Source organism: Pipistrellus kuhlii, unplaced genomic scaffold (genome assembly GCF_014108245.1).
Source record: "Pipistrellus kuhlii isolate mPipKuh1 unplaced genomic scaffold, mPipKuh1.p scaffold_m20_p_7, whole genome shotgun sequence".
In the NCBI taxonomy this organism is placed as follows: Eukaryota; Metazoa; Chordata; class Mammalia; order Chiroptera; family Vespertilionidae; genus Pipistrellus; species Pipistrellus kuhlii.
The window spans coordinates 76,203,571-76,224,818 of NW_023425573.1; the positions used below are offsets into that span (position 1 = coordinate 76,203,571).

General features: G+C 42.0%; 1 protein-coding gene across 28 annotated transcripts in view; it reads right to left on the reverse strand.

Annotated features, from left to right (window-relative positions):
- The window catches only part of CLASP1 (cytoplasmic linker associated protein 1), a 220,673-nt gene that overhangs the window by 101,347 nt on the left and 98,078 nt on the right, over positions 1-21,248 (reverse strand). For all 28 annotated transcript variants that reach the window (XM_036422281.2, XM_036422299.2, XM_036422283.2 and 25 more), the window contains exons 9-16: positions 13,164-13,316; positions 10,738-10,811; positions 8,424-8,516; positions 7,350-7,495; positions 6,373-6,508; positions 5,033-5,103; positions 2,988-3,047; positions 1,153-1,230 (exon numbers count right to left, since the gene is read on the reverse strand). In XM_036422281.2, coding sequence (XP_036278174.1) covers positions 1,153-1,230; positions 2,988-3,047; positions 5,033-5,103; positions 6,373-6,508; positions 7,350-7,495; positions 8,424-8,516; positions 10,738-10,811; positions 13,164-13,316 — 811 coding nt within the window. The remainder of the gene's footprint in view (positions 1-1,152; positions 1,231-2,987; positions 3,048-5,032; positions 5,104-6,372; positions 6,509-7,349; positions 7,496-8,423; positions 8,517-10,737; positions 10,812-13,163; positions 13,317-21,248) is intronic.

Here is a 21,248-nt window from a genome sequence, read left to right on the forward strand (position 1 = left end):
AGTTTTCACCAGCTACTAATTACTGCGCTTTGGCAGGAACCACCCAGATGGTGGTGAGCCCTGCACTGTCAGTGAGAGGTCCTCCACACCCTCAGCAACCAGAGGACCAGAATGTAGCTGAGAGAACAAGAGCAGGCGGTAACTGACCAGGACGTATCGGTGCAGCTGAATAAAATAGCCACACGCCATACTTGTAAGAAAGATAGGGTTGTTGCTGTTTTTTAATGTATTTTTATTGATTTCAGAGAGGAAGGGAGAGAGAAACATCAATGATGAGAATCATTGATTGGCTGCCTCCTGCATGCCCCACACCTGGGGATCGAGCCCAAAACCTGGATATGTGCCCTTGCCTGGAATCGAACCTAGGATCCTTTAGTCCGCAGGCCAACTCTCTGTCTACTGAGCTAAATCAGTTAGGGCAAGAATAAGTTTCTTTTTAATAACATTTAAAAAATATATATTTTATTGATTTTTTTACAGAGAGGAAGTGAGAAGGATAGAGTTAGAAACATTGATGAGAATCATTGATCAGCTGCCTCTTGCACACCCACCACTGGGGATGTGCCCACAACCAAGGTACATGCCCCTGACCGGAATCAAACCCGGGACCTTTCAGTCCACAGGCTGACGCTCAATCCACTGAGCCAAACCGGTTTCGGCAGGGCAAGAATAAGTTTTAACCAGTGTCAAGGAGAAGAGCTGATCAATTACAAAAGCACAGAAAAACCGCCACCGGCACAAAGCTGGCAGTGCTCATGCATGCACTCCTGTGCCCCCAGAGAGTTAGCACGAAACTTCTAATGGTCACGGTCAAGGTCACAGTGGGAAGATGGCTCCCAGGGAGTGCTGACTGTCTGGGGCCACAGCCGTGTGAATGGAGTGGAACTGCATCAAACCTGAGGGCAGCAGCAAGCAGCCACTGGGCCAATACTGAGCCACTGTACACCCCCCCAACCCACCCCCACCCCCACCCCCACCCCCACCCCCACTCCTGCCAACTGTGAGGCACACCCCAAAGCACCACCTGACACTCACTGTGACATGACACAGGGAAAGAGGTCACTGTGGACTCTGGCCTGGCTTTAACAGGCTCACGGAAGGAGCAGAGAACACCCGAGTGCACGAACAGATGGTATACAAACACACACTTACTTTCTGGCTTCTATCCTGGCTTCCGAGTCGGCGTCATGTATTCCCTTCTTTATCGTTTCGGCTAATACTGATATGTGCCTAGACATTTAGAACAGAAAGCAACAATCACTAACATACGTGCTGCGCAGATGGAAACAGGTGTGAGACATAACTTCAAAATGGGAACATGGGACCTGGAGCCTCTGTGCCGAGTCCAGTCACAACGCAGCTTCCGCATCAGAGCGTCCGGGGCTCGGGTCTGTCCCAGTGCCCCGCCCCCACCCAGGCACCCTGGCAAGGCCATACTCTGGCATGATTTTTTTTTTTTTTTTAACTTACAGCTGATTTTTTTCAGGCCATACTTATTTAGCTCAATCTTTTTTGGACCAAAGCAACAAATCTCATTTTTCCATAGTCAGAACTATTTCCTATGGAAATTATAGTGAGACATTTATAATCATAATACTAAAGAGGCTATCCGCATCACATTTCTGTATTTAAAGAGAATTTTTTTTCAACTTCCACTATGTATCATAACAATTTTATAAAATTATGTAACCATTTTATAAATAGGTATTCTCTTCAGTTATGTTCTACTCTAGGTAAGAGAAATCATTAAACTGTCTCATTGACATTTTTATTTCTTTCTTTTTTTTAAATATATTTTATTGATTTTGTACAGAGAGGGAGAGAGATAGAGAGTTAGAAACATCGATGAGAGAGAGTCATCGATCAGCTGCCTCTTGCACACCCCCTACTGGGGATATGCCCGCAACCAAGGTACATGCCCTTGACCGGAATCGAACCCAGGATCCTTCAGTCCCCAAGCCGACGCTCTATCCATTGAGCCAAACCGGTCTCGGCTGTCTCATTGACATTTAACAAAATTTTAAGAAAAGGGAAATGCTGGAATGAATAGTTTCATAGAACAAAGACCAGTTAGCAATTTTACCAGCCCATTCACAGTCTTTCCCTCACGCCTTCATTCATTCAATATTTAGTGAACCCTGCTAAGTTACACACACGTTGAAACCGCTAGCAGGGTCGCCTAAGACCATCAAAAAACACAGATATTTACATTAAAATTCATTAACAGTAGCAAATTACAGTTATGAAGTAGCAAGGAAAATAATGTTGTGGTTGGAGGCCACCACATGAGGAGCTGTATTAAAGGGCCGCGGCATTAGGAAGGCTGAGAACCACTGCTCTAGACGCACAGTAGTATAAAATATCCAGGTGAAGATGTGCCTCTGGGAGCCTCAGCTCCGACACTGCAGCATGCACGGGCCTCCCAGGAGTACTCAATTTATTAAAATCCCACTCTAATGAAAAGTTTAATATGCTATGAAGGTCTTCACAAATTATACGACATATCATTAAAATGAGTGGCACAAAAATCAGCATTTATTTCTCCAAATTTAACTCAGAAATAAAAAATGTCTAAAAATTCAGAGGCAGGCTTCTATTCTTCAAAAATTGTCATAATCCCAGTTTTCGTTATGACGATGTGAAACTTACCAGATACCAATCTGAATAAAGAGAAATCGCTGCCTTTCTGATCCACCCTGGCTGCTCAGAACCCCTGAGCCGCGGGAGGCCAGCTGCAGGACCGGCAGCGAAGGGCGGGCGGCTGTGTGGCTGTCACCGCACACCCTGCCCACACCTCTGACACTCCAACCCTTCACTCAGTGAATCTGCTCCAGGCTATGATGTGCCTCAGAGCAGTAGAAATAACAGATGTTGTCATGAGGACAAATGCTCAGATTCCTCCATTTCTGACAGAGAGTGGACCACTCACTGAGTCATTAAATCTCAGGATTCAATTCAGAGGAAAAAACAGCAAATCAGATGCTCACCGTTCCAGTGAATGTGTCTGCCATTCTTGTAAAAGTAAATCTAAAAATTCAAAACAGCGTCTGAAAATTATAAAGAAAAAATATGTAACTTAGTGATTTGTATGTTAATGAAAATAAAAGCTTTTTTCTTAAATGGCCCAACACTACTTTTTATAACTGATGTGACTTCTAATTTGTATGACTTAAAACTTGGGACATAAAGATGGAATCAGAATTAACAAAGTCAACGAAAATTTTTAAATTAAGCATCTATGGTGGTCAGAAGGAAAACCAGAGCTAACTTAGGGACAGAATACAAACATTCCACCAGCAACCTCACCCCCAGAGCGCATTGTTCTCACTTCTACCTCAAATAATGCGTGGACACCGGACGCAAACACGCACAAAAGAACAACGTACATTACAGAATCAGGCAACTGGTCTTTGCATTAATTTCACAGAATGCCTTGCACACACAAAAAGTAAAAAATACCCTGAAAAACAAGAAGTGTTTGACAAATTTTCCTGATAAGGTTCTAGGTAGTGCTTAAAATCCTTTTTTTCCTAGCTACTCAGCCATTTTCCTCTCCTCAATCTTCCAGCGGCCTTTCTCTGTCAGCCTTTTCACTTCTGTGACAAGTCTTATCTGATCTGTGCCCGGAAACACGCCTGGCTCCTCCCCTTTGGGTGGCATGGCAAGGCCAGGGCACCCATCTTTGCAGGAAGAAATCTTAATGTTTTAGGAACCCATTCGAGGAAACAAGTCAAAAGGTGATCTTTCTCGAATGACCCAACCTTCCTTCCCAATCCATACAATGAACCGCTCCGTAAGTCTATATCACGCCCTTGCCCTCTGCTCAGTGCTAGAGACACAACGGTAACCAAGACACAACCCAGGCAGCTGGAAAGACAAGAAAGGGTTGCCATGTGTCTGGAGCATAGGGGGCTTTAAAGCACACGAGAGAGTCAACTCACTCCTAGGGTGGCAACATGGGAGTTTGAGGGTTTGTCAAGCAAACTTTCTCCAAGGAAACACACTGGATTTCTCCCTTAGTGCAAGCAGCCATCTTTAGCACTAATTCTTGTCTTAAGTATTAATTAAAAATACACCTGTAATTAGATATTGTTTTCAACTTTTTAGACCTACAGCAAACACAGACGTCTACCAATGCTGGCATTATTTAATCAATTTTAATTAATGTGTTAATTAAACACATCAGGTTAGAACTTATCTCTCTTCTTAACCTACTCATCATTCAGAAAGACAGCTCTATTTTCCACTTCTTATGAAGCTTCTTGAGCATGCTACCTGCTGGTTTTGATCACTGCTCTCTCTGAATGTTGTAACTCACTCTTACACTGCTTTGTGTTACTGCTTTCAATCTCTCCAACTAACGATAAACTTCTGAAAAGCAGGGAAGTTGTGCAATGCATGTCTTAGAAGCTCTACAGAGCGAATGTAGGGACAGGTTACATGCCCTCTCTGCCCTCCAGCCCTTTCTATAAAGGCAGAGCGACGCCAGGTGGGCCCCATTTCTCCCAGCACTAAGACACATGATTCTGATGGTACTTGCTCTGACTGAATACAGATCAGCAATCTGGGAGTGGCTCAGAAATTGATGAGGCCAGAACTATTATTTGCATCAGAAGATGCAAACACATACCTCCTCCTACCTGTTACTATTAGATAACTGACACTAACTTTTTTCTTGCACATACACAGTTACTGTCTTCCTTCGAAGAACAGGGAACACCAATGATACAGGTAGAGAGATTATCTCAGGAAAAGATGTACAGAGGAATCCCCCTTTCCCCCACCCACCCGATCCCCAATTAACTCACATTCCTACACACACACACTCATTCTCTCTCTCTCTCTTGCATGATGGATGCACAAATAAGGTTATCCAAATTTACTTTCCTGACTATTTAGACCACAATTCTTCACTACAATATCATTCATTTCAGCAATCTTAAATACTATTAAACATGTCAAACAAACTTTTCCCTATTGGAATTTGTTTTGTTTTTAAAATAATGCAAAAATAAACTGTTTAAAATTTTACCTTCTAACTGCAACAGACTTGGAGGTACAGTTGCTTGTTATCACCGGTATTAGCCTAGGGATATGTGTGTGCTGTGGAGAAGAACAAAAAACAGATGAACACTTGAAAATATAAAAACAAAACTAGGACAACCAGTTCCTTACTAACCTACCTAAAGTATCAATACATATACGTATATTCAGATTATAATTTCACTAAATTTAAAAAGAATAAAAGAGTATGATTGGAGATTGCCAAAGGCCATAACATTTACAGAGCTAAAACCGACATGATATGCAAGTAAGTCTAAAATTAAAACAACCAGCTGAAACCGGTTTGGCTCAGTGGTAGAGCGTCGGTCTGTGGACTGAGAAGTCCCAGGTTCGATTCCGGTCAAGGGCATGTACATTAGTTGCGGGCACATCCCCAGTAGGGGGTGTGCAGGAGGCAGCTGGTCGATGTTTCTCTCTCATCAACGTTTCTAGCTCCCTCTCTCCCTTCCTCTCTGTAAAAAAATCAATAAAAATATATTTTAAAAAATAATTTAAAAAAATAAAATTAAAACCAGTTGGAATAAAATCGAAATTGTTTGAGCAACAGAGGTCTGCGAGAGTTCAAAAGGGGTCAGCAGACCAATTCATTTTGATATTGTTTTAATAGAAATATCCAATAATGTCTTTCAGTTTAATATTAAGCAGGCAGTGCAAATAGTAAGAACTAAAAGTAATACAAAGTAAATAACCCACAATAATCACAATATTCTGGGTAGATTTTAGCTACTACCAAGCCTCTGGGAAAAGGAATTGAGAGTCGGCAGTGGTGATATGGAGAACCTTAGTGTTAAGCCGTTGTGAACAACTGAATTTTATTGAAAATTTGTATATAAATTACTTGAATAATTATTTAAATGTTCATAAATTTTTAGAAAACTGAATTAAAGATAATATTTTGTTTCTCTGCTACCTACAATTAAGTAAATAACAACTACAGTTGAATATCAGAATCACAAACAGAAATACCTAGCGTGGAATGACTAGGGATCAGGAAGGAAAGAATGGGAGCATAATCTGGAGATGGAAATAACTGAGTAGAAACTCTGAAGCACATGGAGAGGCTCCAATATTTACAAGTATTGATGAGTCCATGGTCAACACCTCAGTAACTACACCACATCCATAATTCACGTGATGGAATGTGAAAGGCTCATGTGCTATAATTAATGGAGGAAAGGCCAATACTGTCCATATGATATGATTTCAACTATATGTAATCACTCTCATGAAAAATGCCTCTAACTACTGCTTATCAACCGCCAATATTTACCAGTTGCTTACTCATATATGACCCCAAGACAGACTTACCCGAATGATTAACCTAACAGCTACAACACCAGAAGTAGCCATAATTTTGGCACTATTTGGAATTAAATTAAAGATTGTTGGCATAATGGCTTCAGCTCCATGGTCAAACTTATTCCCCAGAACTGATGACAGATGCCTAAAATAAGAAATGAATACTGGGCTATAGTTATATTTCTTGCAAACAGTGAAGCATATAAAACTCTTAACATTTTAAAGCCTTCATTTAAAGTTATCTAGAAATAAAGGACAAGGGTCTGAAATCCTTCCAATGTACATGTAGAGGACTTGGCAAACAGCCAGGAGCCCACTGTTCCTTTAAAAATAAATAAGTAAATCATTTCCAACAAATCAGAATTCAAATAGCAAAAGACAATTTATCACACACTAATAAATTATAAACAGGAAAGGGCTGCCTCACTCTTTCTCTTTCACCCTTTTTATTTTTAACATAAAGTAGTCATGCTTCAACATCTGACTGCAGCCAAAGCTTTTAAACAGCCGCAATGCCATCGGATGGCGCTGCTCCGCTGATGTTCTGACATCCTTCCTAACACAGAAGTTCCCGCTCCAACCACTGGTCCAGATTCAGTTTAGGTAGAATCAACATTTACTAAATGACATTTTATGTCTTTAATTTTTATTTTGTAGCTATAATACTCTTCTAGAAACAATAAAATTTTTTTATAAGCATGCTATATCCTGTCAGCAAAATCAATGAAAAAGCTGAGAAACAAGTTTATAAATTTCATTTTTCTGTATTATTAGTAACAACTGCTTCAGCGCTAAATCACAGAATAAAGTTTAAAATCTGTCATACTTTACATAACCGGGCAAGAAGTATCTTAAAAGTATCTGGAATGGGTCTTGGAGACCAGTCGGGAGTAACGTCAGAAGACCCATTGGCCAGAGCCCGTGACCGCCCCGGAGCCTGTGCCCAGAAGTTACGACGTGAGAATCTGGAGCTTCGCAGTCCTTACCCCAACGTGATACAAGCCTCCCGCACTACCTGAGACCGCAGGTCCTTAGCAGACAGTTTAAAGGCTCCATCCAAGAGTCTCAAATGTTGAAAGAAGTTATCATATTCAGCAGCACCAGCCAAAAGTAAAGATCTAATCTTTTTTAGCTAATGGGATAGAGAAAATTAGGAGATATACAAAACTGTTCCTAAAACAGAACATACGTAATAACAGACGCCATCAAATATGAGAAATCAATGTCAAAATTAAATGATTTAGAAATAGTTTTACAAAAAGAATTCAGCCAATTAAGTGTTAGCTAATATACTAAACAAATCTACAATTCAAAAATAAGAAAAATAATTTTTAAAATGTAGTATCTATGATAAATACAATTCTACAAAATGCATTTTAAATTGAAAACATCTTACTGTATACTTTCTAACCTAATGATAAAATAACCAAAACCTGCACTTTAGCTTGTGAAAAGCTCTACCTCCTAACCTTACCTTCCCCACACCCACTCCAACTGCCATTTATTTAATAAATCAAAGGTAGTAGCAATCCTACAGTCTCTTTTAGTATCCTGTATCATTACTAAAAGCTGGTCTGAATTTGAAAGAGAATACGATACTTTTTTACCACCTCTCTTTTTGCCAGCCAACCATTGTAAAAACAGCTTTCCTCAGATCAGACACACCATCCCTTTAGTGTTCAGCTACTTGCTTTCAATAATCTACTTTTAAAAACAGACAGAGCAGGACTTTCTAGCATGCAATGTGAAGAAAGGCGGGGAGGATCACTCTAAATGACACTAAAATGCAGCTTCGCTGGCCAACAGACAATGAAAGTGGAGGGCATCCATCACCAGACCTCCCACATTTAGGTCTTTGTTAAAAACATATGATCTACATAAAGGTGTAAGTTTGCATGCTTCAAAAATAGAGGTGAGGTACTTACTAAAAGGTAAAATGTTAATGCAGTAATTTTTACTTAAAATATTTACTCCTTAAAATCATTAGAGCTATATCCCAATTTCATAATTAAGAGTTTAGAATCTAGTGAAAATGTAATCACATAAAATCACTGGCTTACTGCATTTACTCTTTGCTCCCAATCATGCTTGTCATCAGATAATATTTCCCTAATCTTGTTTATGGATTCCTCGAGGTCTCGGCTGGAATAAATCTGTAAGCAAAATTAATTTACAATAAGCACAAGATAATGTAAAACATAGAAAAGATTTATTTATTAATTACATGAAGTCAAGAGTAGTTAGTAAAATAAATCATTTCATTTTCCAGAAGAGCCTATGAGATAACATGTGGACAGAGTTGTCCTAAAGTGAGCTTCACCCCCTGTGAGTATGTACCCACGAGATCTGGTGCCCAGATAAGGGTAACCCAGCCTCAAATACAGTTTTACGGTAAACTTAACAGATGGCTTTCCATTTAAAAAGAACAAGACCTGCTGAGAATGGTCAGTGGTGCACAAGTCCTTCATATATAACACCGCATTACACCTATTTCACGTCCATCACTTTCAAATCTACTTTTTCATTTACTCCCACATCTGATAAGACAGGTAGGAGGATCATCAACCAGGAATGAGACATGCTAAAAAGGTCAAAAACTTAAGGATAAAACTTAGCCTAAGATGCCTGTTATCTAATTTACACACATATGGAAACCAAACAGCAGTTAAGCAATTCATCTACATATATGAAAGCCTAAGCAACCAATGACCAAACAACTGGTCAACCAGTCGCTATGACGTGTACTGACCACCAGAGGGCAGACACTCAACACAGGAGCTGCCCCCTTGTGGTCAGTGCACTCCCACAGTGGGAGTACCACTCAGCTGACCGATGGGCACCAGATGCCAGGCTCATGGCTGGCGAGCGCAGCTGTGGTGGCACCAGCCCCCCCTGCCTCCGGAGCAGCATTATCCAAGCGGCAGTGGCACAGCAGCATTATCGGAGCAGCAGTGCCGTAGCAAGGATGAGTGGGAGTGGCACAGCGTAGCACCCGCCCAGGCTAAGGCTCGGGCTCCCCCCCAGCCACCTGCAGCTGTACGCACTACTACATCCCTCAGGGGACGTCAGACTGCCTGTTTGGGCCCGATCCAGCCTGGCCTGTGGGGATCAGGCCAAAACCGGCAGTCAAACATCCTCTGAGATGTCCTGAATTATAAGAGGGCACAGGCCAGACTGAGAGGCCCCAACAATGCACGAATCCATGCACCAGGCCTCTAGTATAGACATAAAATGCTATAGTAACCCAGAGCATTGGCTAGTCAATGTAGGCTAAGAAAAGTATTACTAGCTCCAGTCATTAATAAAAAACACTAAGACATTCAAAGCAGTTAAAATGTATGACTTTATCCCAACTTTTATCAATACCTTTGCTTCATCTGTTAAGTACTTAAGTGAAGGATCAAGATGGCATACATAAGCTTTTATTAAACTACTAGAGGCCCAGTGCACGAAATTCATGCACAGAGGAGGGGGTGTCCCTCAGCCCAGCCTGCACCCTCTCCAACCTGAGACCGCTCTCACAATCCAGGACTCCTGGCTCCTAATCACTTGCCTGCCTGCCTGCCTGCCTGCCTGCCTGCCTGATTGCCCCTAACCACTTTTGCCTACCAGCCTGATCACCCCCTAACCACTCCCCTGCCAACCTGACTGATCCACTGTTGGCCCAATTACCCCTAACTGCCTGCCCCTGCTGGCTTGGTCACCCCTAACTATCCTCCCCTAAAGGCCTGGTTGCCCCCAATTTCCCTCCCCTGCTGGCCCATTACCCCTAACTGCCCTCCCTTGCCAACCTTGTTGCCCCTAACTGCCCTCCCCTGCTGGCCTGGTTGCCTCCAACTGCCCTCCCCTAAAGGCCTGATCAACAACTGCCCTCCCCTGATGGCCAGCTTGAGGCAGCATCTTGTGTCTACATGGGGATGGCCATCCTGTGTGTTGGAATGATGGTCAATTTGCATATTACCTCTTTATTATATAGAATTCTTCATAGCTTCTCAGACACCAAAATCCTTCAAATTTTTTCTAAGAAAAATCCCTAAATAAGCATGCTTCTTTGTTCCTTTGTGTCATCTAGTCACTACCCTCCCCCCTCTTTTATGTGCCCTGACCCACAAGCTTGTTACTAGAAGCAGCAACTTCTTTCTAGTTCTTACTGAAAGATCATCCTGGGCTGTGACTTCTGCTCATTTCAGCTATAAAAGGCTCCAACATTTTCTAGTCTGCAATCTGAGGTTTACAGATCTCAGATCTCCTGTAGTCTTGATATGTAAAATTATTTACTGAGTTAAGCAACTTCCCTTATCACATATTTGAAAAGTGAAATCTGAAGAGTAAGCCTCTTCTCGTTTTTAATCAAACTCAAACATCCTCACTCACCTGCACTGCAGGTACGTCGTCAAAGGCTTTAATGAAATCCTCTTCATCAACAGCGCCAGCTCCTTCTTTTGGCGCTATAAAAAATTTATTTTAAAATGTAAATAATGTTCATTGGAAGAATCTGAATAAATACAATAACAGTTATATTTTGGTAGATTTGTAATCATTTCTTTAAAGTGATTACACATGCTTATTTTTTTTTTAAATAGGTTTTTATTGATTTTAGAGAAGGAAGAGGGAGAGATAGAATCATCAATGATGAGAGAATCACCAATCAGCTGCCTCCTGCACACACTCTATTGGGGATTGAGTCTGCAACCTGGCATGTGCCCTGACTGGGAATCAAACTATGACCACCTGGTTCATGGATCAATGCGCAACCAATTAAAATAAGTTCTAATGCATTTAACAGTTTCGTTTTAACTTTATATTAGCCTTAAAACATTTTCATTCCCTTTGAACTCATGATAATTGCCAACTTTTCATTTATGCATCAGTAATAAATTTCCCCTATAAAATTGTTGTAAGATGCTTTGTATACTTAAAAGTTAATTGCTATCACTTAGAAGTAAGTTTTTCTTTTTGCTACTATGTACTCCACACACAAAATCTTATGACCTCTTACAACTGTTGTTTTCATAATAAAGATTTCAAAACTGGTGCCTGCAGGTTCCTTGTGGCCCTAATTAATGATGTACACTGATCACTGTGAGTGCTTCTCTAGAGCTTCTTTCCAGAAACCTTTCTGGTGCTTAGTGCTCTGCTGGAACCCGCACAGCAAAGGGCTTTATGGACACCTCCTGGCAGCAGTACATGCATGCCAACCCCCGGTGAACAACCTCTCCACGGCATTTACAGGCCAACTATGGGCAGGTGCCAGTCATGCACGGAGCTGGTGTTCTGTGCCGGTTCTAGTGCTAAGACTGGACCCCAATGAGCACAGGTCCTGAGGCCTCCCTGCGTTAGGCACTGCGCCACGTGCCCACAGAGGGAAGAGGATGAGGGACCTGACAAGGAGGAGCCAACAAGGAAATTCATGGCCATGCGCTACACAAATGGGGAAAAGCTGAGGTCAGGGCCGAAGGGGAAGACAGGGCTGGTATCTCTGCTGGTTTACACAGCTGAGACTTTTGGAAGGAATATCTGGGTGAAGGGTGGGAAGGAAATGAAGTGGTCTGATCATGCAGAAATTTCTGAAACCTTATTTGTAGAACTGACACCACTCAAGAATAGACCAGGAAAAAGGAGTAGGAAGGCTGTTTGGCCACAAGAGGAATGAAGTACTGATACAGGCTACAATGTAGATGAATCTCAGAATCAGGCTCAGTGAAAGAAGCCAGAGCAAAGATCACATTTCTTCAAAATAGCCAGCATAGGTGAACTCTCAGGGACAAAATGCAGATTGGTGATGGCAGGGGCTGGCGAAGGAATGGGGAGCAACGTATAAAGTGTGAGGTTTCCTTTTGGGGTGAGGACACTGTTTGGAACTAGAGTGGTAGGTGCACAATACTGTGAATATACTAAATGCCAATGAATTGTGATCTTTAAAATAGCTAATTTTATGCTATGTGAATTTAAGCTCAATAACAAAAACAAAATTTTTTAAATGTACTCCCCTAAAAAACGTTAGAGAATCAGGCTCTCCATGCAGACAGAGCTGCTGGCAGAGGCCCGGACTCCAGCACTCCAGGGCCAGTTCCGAGAGCTGGCAAGACCAGCAGTATGCAGCGTGTGGATGCTAACCCGGCTTTAGTTTTAACTCAGCACATCAGCAAGCTCAAAAGCCCAAAGCTAACAGGAACACGCTCTAAAAGCAATGGCCACATATTTTGTAAGTAAAAAAGTAGGAAATTTGCATATAAATTCACAATGTGACACCAAAATGAAAGTAAATAATAAGGACTCACACTGTACGAACTTGGGGGTGAAAGGCAGTATTTAGGGAGGAAATCTTTGTAAATCAATTTTCAAGCCTCAAGGAACTAATCCCTACTATTTACTTAATTTAATATCCGTACTGGTCTCACAAGGAACAATGCTACCTGGAGAAACAAATACATTTTAAAGACAGAAGATAGTCTGTCTTGATAAATAAAAACTGGCCAAGAAGGCCCCAATGACACTTTCAGACACCGCGAGAGCCCATTCAGTAACCAACCAATGCCACCGGAGCGCCCTCTTGCTCTTCCTCTCTCAGCTACGCTCACCTTGGTTTGGGCTTCATTCGGCTATATTCTCCGCCTACAGCATCTCAAATTCCGTCCCTCCAACTCTTCACACTGACAGCACGGACATTAAAGAATGGCCAGCAGAGACACCGAGAGTGAGACTGCTTCACTTCTGAAGGACCCAGAAGGCAAGTACCAGCACCTCTGGCTTAAAAGCTTGCCGGGCTGACCGCACACCGCCCCAGGGCCTGGAATTACCTGAAGACTTAGACCCAAGAGCGGATGAGCCAAGCCGCCGGGTGGTCCCCATTCCAGCGTTTCTCCGTGAGGTTGGTGGAGCTTTGGAAGATGTAGAACTGGCAGAGGAAGGTCTGTTACCATCCACAGAATCTTCATCATCAAAATTTTTATCTGAAGAGTAAGCACAGAAATCATTGGTTTTTGTTGTTTTTTTTAAATACTTTTTAACCTGAACTTCAAACAGCTAGCCTTAGAGGTCACAGCTTGCCTCCTCTTTTGGAATCTGAGGTGCCTGTCCAGGGTCTTTGTGGGCCTCAGGAAGTCCAGAATGCAGCCACAACCATCCAGTTCACTCGCACATACTGGAACCCTCTCGGCCCCATTTGGAAAATAGAAAACACATAAAGAATAAAGCGATCTCTCATAAGGCCACCACCTAGGAACATTCAGGCATGTTTCTGACCGTCCTGTCACGCAGTTTTAAATAACAGCTGGCATACCCAGCCGGCAGGACTCAGAGGGTGAGCGTCGGCCTATGAACCAGGAGGTCACGGCTGGATTCCCAAGACACACGCCCAGGTTGTGGGCTCAATCCCCAGTGTGGGGCATGCAGGAGGCAGCTAATTGATGATTCTCTCTCATCACTGATGTTTCTATCTCTCTCTCCCTCTCCGAAATCAATAAAAATATACTTTTAAAAACGAAGCATTGAACAGACCATCAAACCTCAGAGGGAAGAGGGGTGAGGGATAAGAGATAAACCAAAGGACTTGTATCGATATTTATGAATATGAGCAACATAAGCAATGGACACAGTCAGAAGTGGGGTAAGGGCAGGTGCTGGGAGGGTGGGAGTGGCTGGAGAGAAGTCAATGGGGGGAAAAGGAGACATATGCAATACTTTCAACATACAGAATTTCAATTAAAAAACACATAAAAATAAAAGCATATAATCCCACTACAGAACCTTTCTCAAAGAACAAAATTAATACATGTATAAACATAATTAAATAACTCAAATATTACCAGAAGAAAATAAAATGAGAATAAAAGGCTTCTCTCCCACTCCACTAATTTCCAGATTTTTTTTTTTAATTTTCTATTTTGGAATAGTGTTGGAGTGACAGGACGGTTGTGAAGGCGGTACAGAGTTCCCATCTACCCCATGCACAGTCTCCCTGCCATTAACATCTAACATTAGCAGAGTGCTTTTGGTACGTTATTAACTAAAATCATAGTTCATTCAGAGCTCCTTCCTTTCCTCCTACTGTCCTTTATCTTCCAGACCCACTGAGGATACCAAGCGACACGTGGTCATCACACCTCCCTGGGCTCCTCCAGATTGTGAGTTCTCAGACTTCCTTGACAGATTCCAGGAGTACCGGTTGGATAGTTCACAGGTTCCTTCAATCTGCAAATACTTACTGATTTTTCCACCACGGTGAGATAGAGTTTATGAGTTTGGGGAAGGAAGACTACAAGGTAAAATGCCATTTGCATTGCATCGCATCAAGAGGACATGCCATGCACTAGGTTCCTGACATGGACCTCGGCCGCTAAGGTAGTGTTGTCCGGCTGGCCGCACTGCTCTGGAAGAAGCCAGTGCACCTCACTAACGGCGCGAGGGATGCTCTCCTCCTCTGGATGGAACAGCTACAAAGCTGAGTGAGTGATTCCGCCTGGGAGAGTTTCCTGTCTCCCTTGCTTACTGGCACGGACTCAGCAATACTGAGCTTATACTTTGGGTAATAACCTAACACTATTCTGTATTATTGCTCAACCTGTTCCAGCTTTGACCATCGGGAATCTTTCTGTGGAGGCCTGGGTCCCTTTGACACCCCCATGACTGTTTCTGTTTTGTCTTGAGCAGGTCCTTACTTTCTGGCATACAGGCTCACTGGTATGTTCCCTGCTCCCACCCTAAAATCTGTCATTTCCCCATGAAGTCCTGCTGATGTCGGAAACCCAGATCTGGGCTTATTACACACATAATTCTGCTTTTGTTCTTCTTTAGAGAGCTTTCCATGTCTACACAAAACATCAATGGCATCATGTTAAACACCCAGCCCAACTTTCCACCTCCCATTAGACCATCCAAAGTGCCACAGTGGGCTGTGTTCTGTATCTATGGGCAGGTTCTTACCAGGCTCGCTACATGCACCACCTCACTCACTCCTCACAGTGCTGCAGGAATTATTACCCAAACTTGTGTGGGAGAAAATCAAAGCTGAGAGACAAGCTGTCGGCGCAGTCACACACTGCTCCTGCAGCCTCAGTCTAAGGGTTGCAAAGTCTACACTGCCCCAGAGTCACTTGTCCACTTACACCAACCCTCTAATCACAAAAGCTGCTTAAAAGTACTGGTGACATTTTTTGTCTGCACCAAACTGAGAATTGTAAGGAAAACTTATAAATTAATCAGAGTTATATTCAGTGCACTTTAGGGACTACATTTTATTGTAAGTTACATCTTTCTTATTTTTATTGGTATTAATAGCCCTTGTTCTATGAAAAAACAAGAGATAGGTGGGATTTTGTTTTGTTATTTGTTAATATTTAGTAAAATTAAAGTTGGTCACCCTGTAGCAATCTCTCTACCCCCCACCCCCACCCTATTTTAAAAATGTAACTCAGAAGTAAATGGCCTACAACAAAAACCTCAGTTTCTGAGACCGCACACGGCCCCTGTTCACCGGCCTGCAGCACTGCACCAAACTGACTCTGAAAACAAACCCTCCAGGTTCATAACACAATTTCCTCTCCCAGATCTCCTCCCTGGGAGCCCCTACCAACTGGCAAACAACTGATTATGGAAAATCACATTTCAAAGTGTCTAAAACTTGGTTATGCAGTACTAGTGCCTGTTTTAATAACATCTCTTTGAATGCCTTCATTTTTTTAAATTATTCCCTAAGGCAGCGACTGAAAATGGTACAGTGTCAGAAACAAAGCCAGGCTTCATCCCGGCAGCAGAGAGGAAGCACGGAGCTTGCCCTCGGGCTTGCTGAAAGGATCAGACAACAAGGCCCAGGGCCCTCTCTGTCCAGCACCAGCGCAACCAGAGGAAACCTGAAGCTCCATGCCCACATGTGAAAGCTGCCCTGTCCACTCCTCAGGGGCGACTGTGAGGGTCATAAAACAAAGACAAGCAAAAGGCATTCAAGAAAGTGCTTTGGAAATCCTAAAATACTCTACACTCAACTGTGGTAGAACCCTTGGCATTGTATTTTGCAGATTGTTAATGGTCTTTGTTAATCATGACTTGATAGAGAAAAATTCAATATGCCAGGACTGCAAAAAGCAGCTTTTAAACCTTGTTTCCTACTGCATTTGCAGCTACTGAAGGTAAAAGTTACCAATGCTTCTTCTAAGCTTGTATTTCAAAGTGACAATTTGAAAGGAATTATCAAGTGAAAAAGTTTTTATTCAGATCCATGGGCTCTCTCCATAGTGTTTAATACATTGGTTGACTTCCATAATCACTTTGCCCTGTTTTAAAAAATAATAACAGCCGAAACCGTTTCGGCTCAGTGGATAGAGCATCTGCCTGTGGACTGAAAGGTCCCGGGTTCGATTCTGGTTAAGGGCATGTACCTTGGTTTCGGGCACATCCCCAATGGGAGGGGTGCAAGAGGCAGCTGATCGATGATTCTCTTTCATCGATGTTTCTAACTCTCTATCCCTCTCTTCCTCTCTGTAAAATAATCAATAAAAATGTCTTTAAAAAATAACAACAAATACGACAACTTAAGACAAATGCTATAAGCAGCGCACTTTCAATTGTCAAATGAAGGGCTCCGAAAGAGGCCACTCCAGATACGAGTGACTGAACCCTCTTGGCCAGGAGTTGATTTCCCACAGCAGCTTCCCCTGAATACAGAATGCCATGAGGGAGGAAATGAAAAGAAATACAGTCCCTCCATGCTTTAAATTCCTAATATGAAAATATAACTCACAAGCAGAAATGCTCATCATCCAGTATGAACATTTTCTGCAAACTGAACCAAATTTAGTTTAAGGAGATAAATACACACACCTCCACAATCCCCTACAAAACACACACACTGCCAATCTGCTCCCTGTCGTACTTGTTTAGTGGCAGAGTCTCTGTTATTATACCTTGTTTCCGTTGCAGGGAGTGGAAACAGCCTTCAGAGACAACAACTCACAGCCTGCCAGGAAGACCATCCCAAGGGAAAGCGAGAGCGGCGCAGGCTGTCCCATCACACCACCCCACGCTCCTCCATCACAAACCCGGTGCGCAGGGAGCTCTTTTAAAAGCATTGCAGCACGGCAAGGCCTAGGTACAACCACCCTGTGAGCACTAAAGACTAATCAACAAGGTTTTTAGAAAACAATACTGCTTTCGTAGTTTTTCGGTTCCACTTTTGCATTTTTAAAATGCAAATCTTTAAAAGGGAAGGAAAATTGTATAAAATGATTCTCAAGACAGAAGGCAGCACCTGTCACTGCTGTAATTCCCTGTATCTTCCTCCACCCGCTGCTGAAACCCTGGCATTTAGAGCCGCTAGACTCCTTTCCGGACAGCTTATTCTTACTGACAAATGTATTGCAATTGTAAAGTAACTTATGATCCTAATCCACACACCATGAGTACAAGAGCAGAAAGAAATTAAAAGCACAGGGAATCCAGAGGCTGAGGAAAACACCGCAAGCTCGTTTTACTGTACCTACTTCCTCTCAGGTTCTCAAAGGGTAACATGAACGCATCTGTAGGCCTCACAGTTTTCCCTGCATCAATGCAAATATTCATGGCAATTACTTTCCCAAGTTTCAGCCACAATATTTAGTTATCAAAGCAAATAAAATCTTAAATATTTACACATTTTATTTATTTCCTAAACAGTAAAATCTCAGACTGTATTGGCAGAGCCTACCTTTTCCCAGTAGTCATGTTTGTCAGGGACCCTGGTACACATAAACACAGTGCTCTGAAAGCTGTATCTACCCACAGTCACTTGCATCAGCAAACTCTCCACCCACTGCTTCTTCAGTGTGATCTAGCACCAAGGACAACTGCACCCTATTCCAAAATAAAAGCCTGGACTATATATATGTATCAGCGTTTTGTTTAAAGAGGGGTGGAGGGGTTGGGTGGAAGGTGATGGCTTTACTCATGGAAGTAAACCTTCTTTAAAACTAGTGTTTGCTTTTTTAAATTTAACGAGCAATCTGATTCTCCCCACCACCACCACCACCACCACCACCACACCCCCCGAAAACAGAGAAGAGCGTGACTAACATATACCTTAAATAAGAAGAGAAAGCAAACTGTAGCTTGAGCTGGTATCCCTTCCTGGCTATGGCAGGTGGTCTTCCTAGCACAGCATGCTTGTCCGCTTTCTACAGATGATCCCTGTACCTGTGACCATGGGGCCAGAATTCCATACCGTGTGACATGCAGAGTGCAATAAACAAGTAGAGGGCCTGGAAGCCCAGATCAACATTGCTTTTAAATATATTTTTATTCATTTCAGAGAGGAAGGGGGAAGAAGAGAGACAGAAACATCAACGATGAAAGAGAACCACCGATTGGCTGCCTCCTGCACACCTCTTATTGGGGATCGAGCCCGCAAAGCCTGGGCATGTGCCCTGAGCAGGAATCAAACCCAGGACCCTTCCGTTCACAGGCCAATACTCTATCCACTGACCCAAAGTGCTAGGGCATCAGCACTATTTTAAAGACTATGCAAAATAATGAATGCCTGGCTTTTTAATAAAACAATAGGCAATAAATTCACTTTTAAAGGAATGCTTTTGTGGATGAAAAAGGGGCCACATATTAAACATGACAAGCTCAGGGGAAGCCTGCCTGACAGCCTTACAAACTCAGAGACCAAACTTGGGATGGTCTGAAATTCAAACTTCCTAATGAAAAGCAAGTCATGGTGAGTAGTCCTATCTTCCTTGACAATGGTCATTCTACCTTAACGTCAACTGTCTTTTTGCATCTCAGATAACATACCTTTGGAATGCCTGAGAAATCCCTTCTTAGACTCCTCAGAGCACAATGTCCCACCAGAACACAAGACCACGGAACCCCTCATTGTTACCTCGTTCCCCAATACCATCTCTATGTGCTATACTGTTCACTATCCTAGGCCTTTCAATACAAAAGAAGTCTCTCTCTTCATTTCACTTTTTATCTAATCCCCACTTTCTCCCGCCCCTCTAATCTACCACCAATGAATGTCATATAAGCCCCTCGCGTCTTTCTCTTTGATTGTGATGTGTAAAATAAGATGCATTCTCTGAAGCATTTTCACATTCTGTTGAGATTTTGCTTCCCAGCAATTGTCATCAGTTTGGCTCAAATAAAATCATAAAAATTCTCATGGGTTTGGATGTTCCTTATGTTGACAGTCATATCTACACTGGGCAACAATTCAGATCTTACCTAACAATTAATCATTGGTCTATTTGTTATCAGACTTGCACAAATATTTCTCATTTCCATAACTTAGAAAGATATGTAAAAATTTTTCAAATTATAAAAATTTTTAGTGAAAAAACGTTAGGTAGGATGCATTTGGCAGTAAAATAATAGAATAGATATATTCATGTACAAAGGCCAATTGATTATCTTTTATCTAGTTTATATTTTTGTTGGCAAATAGTTTCTTTCAACTTAGCTCAAATCCAGAGCTTTTATTACCTATTCAAAAAAGCATCATTATTGGACAACCAAGATGGCAGTGTAGGTAAAAAAAAAATGCCAGTACTCGCTGCCTCTCTCAACACATCAAAATTACAACTAAAATACAGAAAAGCCATCATTCAAAATCGCCTGAAATCTACTTGAATGGAAGTCCTACAACTAGAAAGGTTAAGAAGAAAGCACATCAAGACTGGTAGGAGGGGCAGAGGCGTGGAACAGGCCAGTCCGACACCCACGTCTGGCATGTTTTTTTGCTTTGTTTTGTTAAATATATTGTATTTTTATTGACTTCAGAGAGGAAGGGAGAGAAGTGAGAGAACCATCAATGATGAAAGAGAATTACTGAAGGGCTGCCTCCTGCACACCCTACACCGGGGATCAAGCCCACAACCAGGCATTGTGCCCCAGATCAGAATCAAACCTGGAACCCTTCAGTCTGCAGGCTGACACTCTATCTACTGAACCAAACTGGCTAGGGCTATTATTAATATTATTATTATTATTAATTATTGATTTCAGAGAGCAAGGGAGAGGGAGAGAGTATGAGAGAAACATCAATGATGAAAGAGACTCATTAATGGGACGTGTGGCACGTTTTTTAATCAGAAGGGCTATTTCCCCTGCCAAGTCCTCCCATAAGTAACAAGGGGTTCCCAGCCCAACACCAGACCCCTAGCCCAGGGTTCCAGAGCTGGGAAGAGAAGTCCATGTAACTTCAGGCTATAAAAACCAGCCAGATTATATCTCCAATAGATGAGTGACATGGAGGCTGTTGGAGTCCCAGGTGTTCCTCTTAAAGGCCACTCTACCAATTCCAAAAGACATAACAGCTCTACCTAATATAAAGAAACATAAACATGGAAGTAGTCAAAATGTGGAGACAAAGAAACACACCACAAATGAAAGAACAGAAGAAATCTCCAGAAAGAGTAATAAATTAAATGGAAGCAAACAAACTACCGGATATAGAGTTCAAAACAATGGTTATAAGGTTGCTCAAGAATCTTAATGATAATTTCAAAGACATGAAAAAGAACTAGGAAAAAATAAAGGCTACACTAACTGAAATGAAGAATAACTTACAGAGAATCAACAGTAGATTAGATGAAGCCAAGAATCAAATAACTGATTTGGAATATGAGGAAGCAAAAAACACTCAATCAGAACAGCAATAATAATAAAAAATAATCCAAAAAAATGAGGACAGGGTAGGGAGCTTCTGGGAAAACTTCAAGCGTACCAACATTCACATCATGGGGTTTTCGGAAGGAGAACAGAGAGAGCAAGAAATTGAAAATATATGAAAAAATAATGACAGAAACCTTGTCTAATTTGGTGAAGGAAATAGACATACAAGTCCAGAAAGCACAGAATCCCAAAGAAGAGTAACCCAAAGAGACCCACATCAAGGTACATCATAATTA